We start from the raw sequence: 9,257 nt of genomic DNA on the forward strand, positions 1-9,257 counted from the left end.
GAAATCTGAATAAAGTATGGACTTTAGTTAATAATAATGTATTGATATTGGTTCATCAATTGTGACAGATGTACCATACTAATGTAAGATGTTAACAGTAGAGGAAACTGGCTGTGGGGTATACGGGAACTGTGTGTATTATCTTAGCAATATTTCTGTAAATCTAAAACTTCTAAAATAAAAAAATTTATTTTAAAAAACTTCCCATATCTGCCCCCATCACGCCACTCTCACCTGAGGTATAGAGTCAACGTCCTCACTGCTCTCCCTTCCCCCAATCCATTCTCCTGGCAGCCAGCAGAGGGCATTTTCTAAAACGCAAATCTAACCGTATCTGGAGCTTTCCAGCAAAATAAGGGCGTTGGATGGAAAGTTCGGGAGGTATATTGCAGAAGACCCACCCGGATGTGTGTATAAGTTATCATTATGATCCAGAAAGAATCTGGGAAGTATTTCTGATGTCCGTTGAAATAAAGTTACTATATCCAAAGTTTAAAACAACCCGGCCTTTCCAAGGTCGCCCAGAGAAAGCCTGCCTTTCAGACGCCCAACTCCCGACCACCCCCTCATCACACACACAGCTATATATAGTAATTTCCCTTTGCTTTTCCCTTATCTCTACGCAAACTCCTTGGCCTGGGCCATCTTTTCTTGCTTTCTTTCCCAGGCCCAGCTCCAGGGACCCTGCACCCTCTCCCTGAGATGAGAGCACTCCTGCATTATTGGGTTGTGAAGTCCCAACCGATATTTTTTTTTCTACTACATGCAAACGAGAAAAATAGATTCCTCAGGCTCCCCCCACGCCCAGCTCACACTAGGCCGGAGGAAAGGTTTGACGCACGATAAATAAAACGATGAATCACTGAATAAATGGATGTTCTAGGGCGCATGGCGTTTCTGTGCGCGTGTGCGAGAGGGGAAGGCTCGGGCAGCCGTCGGCTACCTGGCTGCGTCCATTGCGGCGCCAGGAGAGGGAAGGGCTTCCTGAGCCTCGCCCTGCCATTGGCCAGGATGGTCCGCATTGGCCTGACGCAACACCTCTGCGGCCCAGCGGAGCTCGCTCCCAGCCAGCCAACCAACCCCACGACCCCCGCAACAACCATCTTGCGGGCCAGCGCGCAGACTAGGCGGCTACATGCAGGCCTGTGGGAAGGGAGACTGGTTGTTGGGGACGGCGCACCAGGCGGGACAAAAGACTCGAAGCAGCACTTTGATTTTGCTCAGAATTTTATTAGGATTACCCGGGTTCACAGGGAACAAGGCGGGGCTTCTGGGGGAGGGGGACAGGAGTACCGTAATGGGGAAGCTGCCTTGCATAGACACCGAGGCGAGCTAGCGGGCACAGCGGGGAAGGCGAGAGATGGAGGGAAAGAAAAGATTTGCGAGAACAGGGTGGCAGCAGAGCCCCCCAAGGCCACAGCAGCCCTCCCCGCTTCGGCATTAAGGGTGTCCACCCCATACGCACGAGGAGGAGAATAGAGGGGCCCTGACCAAGGCATCACAATAAATACATTTAGCAGCACACAGAAGCCTGCGGGGGAGGAGAGCCAAAAGGAAGGGGGAATCCCCTTCTTTCCCCCCCAAAATAAGAACTCTGCAATTACTAAACCATAAAAATAAACTTGAAACCCGTGTACGAAGTCGGTCACCCCCCAGAAGTGCAATGTGGGGCCGCACGGCCCTAGCTGAGGGGGAAGGCAAATGGGGCAGGAGCAGAAGGATACAGCGAGGCAGCCCCCGCAAGAGGGAGACTTTTATCCGGTTTTGCCCCTCTTCCCCGGGTTGGCCCAAGCGTTTTGGACATGAAGCACCTCTTCCATGTCGGAGTCTTCAGAGTCTTCCCCTCCTTCCAAATCTTCGATTCCTTCTTCCTCGCTTCTGTCCTCGTCATCGCTGTCCTCACCTTGCTCGCTGCCTGCACAGGGGAGAGAGAGGCAAGGAGGGGAATATGGCGGAGGGTGGTTAGATGGGCAGGTAAATGTCACTCTTAACAGGGAACAGAGCCCAGAGCCAGGGCTTTTGGGGGCCTGGGACCACTTACCAAGCACCTCTGCTTGGAACAAGCAGCCAAATGTGTGTGTGTGTGAACTCAAGCAAGCCCAGAGTGAGGGGGAATGGGAGGGAAGCAAGAAGGCAGGGTGGGTTTCCTGCCTCTGTCCTATCAAAATTGATACATGTCCGAAAGTAGCTTTTTCTCCTCCTGTACGCATCAATGTGTGTCTCTTCCTGAACTCTCACCTCAGCTGAATAAACCTTCTATTCATCCTGAGGCAGCTCCCTCGCTCCTTCTCCCCAGTCTGATCCAAACAGGCCCCAGTCTGTCTTCTTCAGCCCAATTCCTCACCCTAGGGTTGGGTGGATAACTCTGCCTCCCCTTCTCTGAAAGAAGATATGCCATCCTGTGGGAGGGGATGGGGCTGGCATCTCCTTCAGTTTCCCTACCCTACCTGAAAATATGTCTAGATTGAGTCTACTCACGTCTACTCACTCATTCAATGCCTCCTTCCTTGGTGCCTTGCCCTTGCCCTCAATGGAAGGGACCATTTGCCAGGGACCCCATGGCCAAAACCTCCAGGAGTGGTTGGTCTTTCTGCTCCTTCCACCTCCCCCAGGGGCCTGCCTCTCCTCCGTTTGCCTGCCTACAGCCAGGCCCAAACATTTCCCTTGCCTGCCCTCTGACATGCCCTTCTTAGCCAAGGTTTAACTCTATTACCTTATTCCCTGCTTATTCCCTCCCCCCACTCCACTGTGGTCTGGTTCTTCCCCCACCAATCCATTGAAACTACTCTTGCCAAGGTCACAGATGATCTATTCAGCCCCAAATCCAAGGGACACATCCTAGTCATCCTTTTACTTGACCTTGGAGCAGCACTGGACACTGCTGACAATCCCCTCCTTACAACATTCCATGACCTGGTTCTCCTCCTAACTCTACCCTCTCAGAGCCTCAGTTTCCTCATCTATAAAATGGGGATAATAGTACCTACCTCATAAGAGTTGCTGTGAGGATTAAATGAATTAGACCAAGTAAATCACTTAGAATAGCACTTCATTAATGTTAATTGGACCCAATAATGTTAATTTGCCCCAGAATCCAAGGCTAGGACTCTGCTCTGGCTTGTTACCCCCCTTTCTTTACAACTTCTGACTTCCCAGACATAACCAACCACCTGCCCCTGGGCCACCTGTACCTTATGTCCAACAAGCCCTTCCAACTCCATGTTCCTCCCTGCATCCCATCAATCCCACCACTAAGCAGTTCCCCATCCCAGGAAATGGTACCTCCTTTCACCAGTCATCCAGGCCAGAACCAAACCTGGGATCCACCTTAAATACTGCATTCTCCCTCAAACCCCCCCATGCAACCCTTCCTCAGCATTTCCCAAAATGCATTCTTTGGTGAACAGTGAACAATGGATTCTGAGGCCAAGAAGTTTGGGAAATTCTGGGTTCCACAAAGTTTAAATAAGTTTCTTACAGCAGAACTTCTCAGAGCCTTTAAGGTGCTAATATACATATAATTCTACATGAGGATATTATTATTGTATGCAGTATTTCCCTAAAATATTTGACCACTGAACCTTGTTGTGAGAAGCAGTTTTTAGAACTAGTAAAGGGTCCTCAGAAGACAATTCGGGAAACCTTTCCCACATACTATGCATTTTCACCCTTCCAGGTCCTTGTTTACGTGATCCCTTCCACCAGAATGCCCGTAGTGCTTTTTAACATGAATACAGCCTCCAATTCAAATGTCACTTCGTTTCTCTAGTTCTGCCCTTCCCCACTCTTGAGGGAAAATTAGCTGCTCCCTCCTCTGGGCTCACAGAGCACACTGTTCACTTCACCCTCAGCTCCCCAAACAAGCCTGGGAGTTCCCAGAAGGCCAGGGCTGGGTACAGAGTGTGTTGAATTACAATGTGTTTGCCGCTTTTTTCCCTCTCTCTCCGTGTGAACCTGTCCTTCTTAGTTTTCCACCCACTGTCTCCTCTCTCTTTTTCTTCTTCATTTGTCTTTTGCTTTGTTACAACCTATCTACCCATCACCTACAACTGAAATTTGTTTCTTTGGTTTTATTACATTTGTAAGTTAAATGTTCCCTGGCATTGCTTTGTTTAAAAACTTGCACAGAATGCTTTTTTCTTTTCTCCACAAGAGCAGATTGTACTCATGCTTTGATACCCTGACCCTGGCCAGCTTTTCTCTGAGAGAAGAGAAAGAAGGGAAGATAAGAAGGAGTCTACCTCACCTTCCTCACTGCCCTCTTCTTCTTGTTCCACTGAAGATTCTTCTTCAGAGATGTTCTCTACCTCATCCTCATAGTCATCTTGGTTGTTGCTGTTATCCTGATCCCTGTCAGGGTCTTCAATGCCATTCTTGTAGTCTTCAATGTCTCTGTCATCATCATCGCTGCCTTCATTGTCACCTTCATTGCCATCATCATCACTGCCTTCGTTGTCACCTTCGTTGCCATCATTATCTTCATCATCACTGCCCTCATTGTCTCCTTCATTGTCACTGTCACTGCTGTCCTGGTTGTTGTCATTGCTGCTGTGGTGGCTACCTTTGGGGTTCTCATCATCACCATTGGGGTTCTTGTTGTCACCATCAGTGTTCTCATCATTGTTGTCAGTGTTCTCTTTGTTGTCATCAGGGTTCTCTTCATTGTCATCAGTGTTGTTGTCTTCGGGGTTCTCACTGTTGTCACTGGAATTCTCGTTGTCAGGATTCTCGTTGTTGTCATCAGCACTCTCGTTGTCAGTGGTCTCGCTGTCATCAGCGCTCTCATTGTTATCAGTGGTTTCATTGTCATCAGGACTCTCGTCGTCGGTGGTCTCATTGTCAGGGCTCTCATTGTGGTCAGGGCTCTCACTGTCACAGAGGCTCTCGTTGATGTCAGTTATCTCGTTGTCAGTGGTCTCGAAGCAGTCAGTGGTCTCCATGAAGTCAGAGATCTTGATGTCATGAATGGTCTCATTGTCGGTGATACCATCACTGTCTGAGGTCTCACTGATAATGTCTTCCATTGTGTGATAGTCATCAGAGTCTTCCACAATCACCACCTCATATTCATCCCTGTTTTTACTGTGGGGAAGCCTGGGGTTGAGTATAGGGTTGTTGGGAGGTGGTGTACCCAGGACAGACACTGAAAGGTGGTAACTAACTGGGAAGGCAATAGGCTACAAGGGCTCCCAGGGATGAGGCTAGGATGGGGAAAGTCCCATTTCTGCCCCTGACTGTGTAACCTCAGGCCAATCACACCCCATTTCTGGGCATCATTCCCCACTTATAAAACATATTGAACTGGATCATCTCAAAGTTCCCTTTTGGCTCTATAAATCCTGTGTGACACTAGCCTAGTCTTTGCCCCATCCGTAACAAACCACCTCTCAGCCACCAACCCCCCATCACCTTTCTTCCTTTTCTTGCTTCTTTCTGTTTGCCCTGTAGCCTCCTTCTCCCATCATGTAGTAGCGCAGAGGGTTAACCCACAGGTCATTTTTGATAATCTGTTGAAAAAGAGGGGAAAAAGGAGAACAGAGCTATGAGTACAAGCCCCAGAGCCTACTCCCAATTCCTCAGGCACCCAGAGGCAAGCCTAGCAAAGCCTTCTCTGGCAATGCTGGGAGGGGCCCCACCTCAGCAATCCTGTCGGCCTCTGGGAGGCTGTGGTTTGAGAACCAGCTAAAGAAGCTGTGGCTGGTGTCCCGGTTCCTGTGCCTGTGGGCCTGGGGTTCCTGGCCCCGGTGCCAACGGATTGGGGTGGAGTGAGACACTAGCCGGCCTGTGGGGAAAGGAGGCTATGGAGAGGGCACTGGACAAGGATAGCTGAGAGACCCATGGATTTGCCCCGAGACTGCCCCTTACCCGAGTGGTTGTGCTGGAACTCCTTGACAATTACCATGTTTGTGAAGTAGGGGTTTGTCTGGAAGTACAGCTTCATTTTGTAGCCCATGGAGATATGTCTGAGATCCTGTACCTGCTCAGGGTTGGGGTAATAGTGGAATCCCCACTACATCGCGGCCCCTCCCACCCCACCCCCTCACCTCCAAAGATCAGATTCCTTGCCCGGTCCTAGTAAAAAATATCTCTTTGGCCTGACCTGCAGATTGGTCAAGTAGTGGAAAATGTCTTCATCGCGTTGGTTGATCAAGATTGAAATTTTGGGGTGGTTGAGGAACTGATGGAGGGAGCAGTTTAGGTCAAGGAGTGACTGTTCAACGAGAGAAGGAAGGAGGGAAGGCCAGGCAGGGCAGAGCATAAGAGAGGCTGGAGCAGGAGAATTTTTTCTGTGTTCACGTGATGTGTGTGGAGCAAGTGGGTTATGGGACATGACCAGTACTTTTATTCCCATGTTACTGTCTATGTGGTGGGAGCCTGTGTTTATGCAGTGTTAAACCTCTGTGTTAGATAGCTGTGCCATGGTTCATATTTGCTGTCCGTCTGGGTGCTGAGGGTTTATGTCCATGTGATGTTGTATCTTCGGGTGCTGAGGGTTTGTGTTCACAACATTGTGTGTCTAGGGGCTGAAGGCCTGTATCCAAGTAATGCTATACCTGGTTGCTGAGGGCCTGCAGTCACATGATGTTGTATATTTGAGTGTTATGGGTCTGTGTCCACATGATGTTGTGTGTCTGGGTCTGAGTGTTTGTGTCCAAGTGATACTGTGTCTGGGTGCTGAGGGCCAATAGTCACATGATGCTGTATGTCTGTGTCCTGCGGACCTGTGGCCACATAATACTGTGTTTGGGTGCTGAAGTCTTGCGTACACATGAACTGTGTGCCTGGGTGCTGAGGGCCTGTGATCATGTGACACTTGGTATGGGAGTGCCAAGGGTCTGCATCCATGTAATTCCATTAGGATGTTAAACTCATGTGTTCCTAACATGTTGCATGTATGTGTGTCCCCCAGAGATGAGCTTATCACCAATAGTGATTCTTCTTACTCTCCCCTTTTCTTAACTCCTTGATCTTCATTCCTAGGTACTCCTTCTCCTGATCCTTCAGAGGCTCCAGCCCCTTTCTAGCCTCCTTCTCTACAGCCAGGATTGAGGTCTCCTTAGTATCTAAGCAGAGACCTAGGCTTGCAGAGCCATGTGTGACTTAGGAACCATTTCTGAGCAAATTTCTCTGCTCTGTGCCCTTCCCTTACCTCTTTACTGTCTCTGAGTCAGTTTATCTTCTGTGTGCCCCTCCCCTCCTCCTTTCACCCCCTCTGGTCCAATTTTTCTGCTGTGTGCCCCTCTACTACCCTCCCCCTTTCACCATCTGTGATCCATTTTTAATGTTATGTTCCTCCTCTCCCCCCTTTCCCGTCTGTGGTCCAGTTTTTATTGTGTGTCCCCCTCCCCCCTTCACCATCTCTAGTCCAGCTTCTCTGCTGTTTTGCCCCTCTCCTTCCATCCCTCCTCCACCAAACCTAGCTGTTCTTCCAATAGGGGCCCATCACCACACCCTTTCACCTTGTCTGTCCCTCCCCCACCTCCTCCCATTTCTGTCATGGGCTCCTGGCCCATGAGTATAGATGACAAGGATACTGCTTTGACCCAGAAGCCTGGGATATGCTGGATGATGAGGTCTCTGCGCTCCAGGAAGGGTCTTCTCATCTGGATGAATTTGCGCTTGAGACGGAGGAAGGCCTTGCCCGCCTTGATGTTCACTGCCTCCAGGTCCAGTTGAATGTTTTCCAGTGCCTGCAGGATGCACTCTATCTTCTCCACATTATTCTCTTTGCTTTCCTTCCTCACCTTCCTCTGCTTCCTCTTCCTCCTCCTCCTCCTCCTCCTCTTCCTCACACTTTCCTTTTCATCCTCATCGTCGTCTTCCACTATGATGACCGCCTCTTCCTTCCCCTTTGGACCGGCTAACCTCTGGTACCCCCGTCCCCCTGCGCTACAGGTTTCTAGGGCCTTGTCTCCAGGAAAGCTGCTGGGCTCTGTAACCTGAAAGTCAATTTCCAGGCTTCCCCCAGAAGCCTCCGAAGGAGAGAGTACTTCCAGGCTCTCCGTGGGAGGGGGCGCCTCCCCGTACGCTGACTCGATCGCAGGCTCCCAGCCCGGACCCCCAGCACCCAGGGTGAAGTACGCGCGGATCCCCCCCTCCTCCAGAATGACATAGGGTGGCGGCGGGGGCAGAGCGGGGCCCAGTCCCACCCCCCTCATGTCAGCCAGCACCTGTGCGGCCTCGGTTTCCTCCCGGAGCCTTGGGCGCTGCTGAGGGGGAGGCAGGGGCAGTCGCAGGAGCGGCGGCGGCGGCTGCAGGTCGTGCTGAGGCAGCTCGGAGCTACCCAGGCGGCGGGCCTTGGCCGGAGGCCCCTCATCCGGGCGGTCCATGGTGACCGCGCTCACACAGCTCAGGGGATCGCGCTCGCCCCTTCGCTCTCAGCCGGGCTGCCACTGCCTGACACACCTGAAGCGGAGCCGCCGCGCCTCACGCGACCAGCTCTCCTCACAGCCTCGCTCTGACGTTCCCTCCCACAGCGCCTGCCCTACTCCCTCCGCGCCAAGAGCCCAGGCCCCGCCCTCTCCCTGACGTAAGAGGCCCGTTCTGCCTCGCCATTGGCTGCCAGCCGCAGCGGCGGCGCTTGCGCTCCCTTGACCTCTGCCAGCTCTCGCGCAAGCCGCTTGCCAACACCGCACCTCATCATTTTCGGATTGGCTCTCCTCCGGCCCGCCAATCGTCGGGCTGACTACCCCAGCGACGGGAGGGAAACTGCAGTGCGATTGGCTGCGAGGAAAGCTAACGGGAAGAAGCCGCTGTCCCTCACCCTTCCAACGTTTTATCCAATGGGAAGAGTACCAGTGGTTCTGAAGACCAAAAAACAAAACAAAAAAAAAACCGCAGGCACTGAGCAGGATGTGCTCAAATAAAATTGGGAGAGCCTCGTTATCGTTTACCCCCTCTTCTCCCCTCCCCTCAGCAACTACGCACTTCTTAAATCTGCCCGTTCTTCTATCCCTGGCTTTTGCCTTGCGGCGAACTCTGATATGGCCCCTCCGGGCTCGGGTTGCCCTAAAGGAGCCTCTAATTCAGAAACCTAGGGCCTTTGGTTTGGGGTCCGCTTTTGACGTGGCGTTTTCCATCTCTGCAAAATAGCTCTAGAAATAATCACACAGAAAAGTAATTTTCTCTGCATCATTAAAATGATTGTGATTCAGTTCATCTGCTAGATTTTTCTAGGACTTGATATCTCTCATCTGCTCAATACTTCTTCCCATCCTTTCCTCTCCCTTTCCCCAGTGTATGCTGTTTTAAATTGT

At 51.1% G+C, this 9,257-nt stretch overlaps 1 protein-coding gene across 2 annotated transcripts; it reads right to left on the reverse strand.

Annotated features, from left to right (window-relative positions):
* Positions 1-1,190: 1,190 nt before the first annotated feature.
* Positions 1,191-8,471, reverse strand: TSPYL2 (TSPY like 2). Of its 2 annotated transcripts, none has more exons than XM_058535962.1 (7): positions 7,536-8,471; positions 6,101-6,178; positions 5,866-5,977; positions 5,637-5,782; positions 5,410-5,507; positions 4,247-5,094; positions 1,191-1,915 (listed from the first exon to the last, which is right to left on the reverse strand). In XM_058535962.1, exons 1-7 carry the CDS (start codon positions 8,328-8,330, stop codon positions 1,755-1,757), a joined length of 2,238 nt encoding a protein of 745 aa, XP_058391945.1. In that variant the 5' UTR covers positions 8,331-8,471; the 3' UTR covers positions 1,191-1,754. The 2 variants fall into 2 exon arrangements, with proteins under 2 accessions (XP_058391945.1, XP_058391946.1); XM_058535963.1 differs by having other exon boundaries at positions 4,247-5,082; positions 7,536-8,470.
* Between the last annotated feature and the right edge of the window lie 786 nt (positions 8,472-9,257).

The sequence above is a fragment of the Diceros bicornis genome, chromosome X (genome assembly GCF_020826845.1).
Source record: "Diceros bicornis minor isolate mBicDic1 chromosome X, mDicBic1.mat.cur, whole genome shotgun sequence".
Taxonomy (NCBI): Eukaryota; Metazoa; Chordata; class Mammalia; order Perissodactyla; family Rhinocerotidae; genus Diceros; species Diceros bicornis.

Excerpts from the sequence above, each read along its gene's own strand:
- TSPYL2 (XM_058535962.1), bottom strand. The coding sequence starts at position 8,330 with ATGGACCGCCCGGATGAGGGGCCTCCGGCCAAGGCCCGCCGCCTGGGT. Across the intron at positions 6,179-7,535 it reads CAGGCTTCTGGGTCAAAGCA|TTCCTCAACCACCCCAAAAT; the intron begins GTATCCTTGTCA and ends TCCCTCCATCAG. Across the intron at positions 5,508-5,636 it reads AGGCCGACAGGATTGCTGAG|ATTATCAAAAATGACCTGTG; the intron begins GTGGGGCCCCTC and ends CTTTTTCAACAG.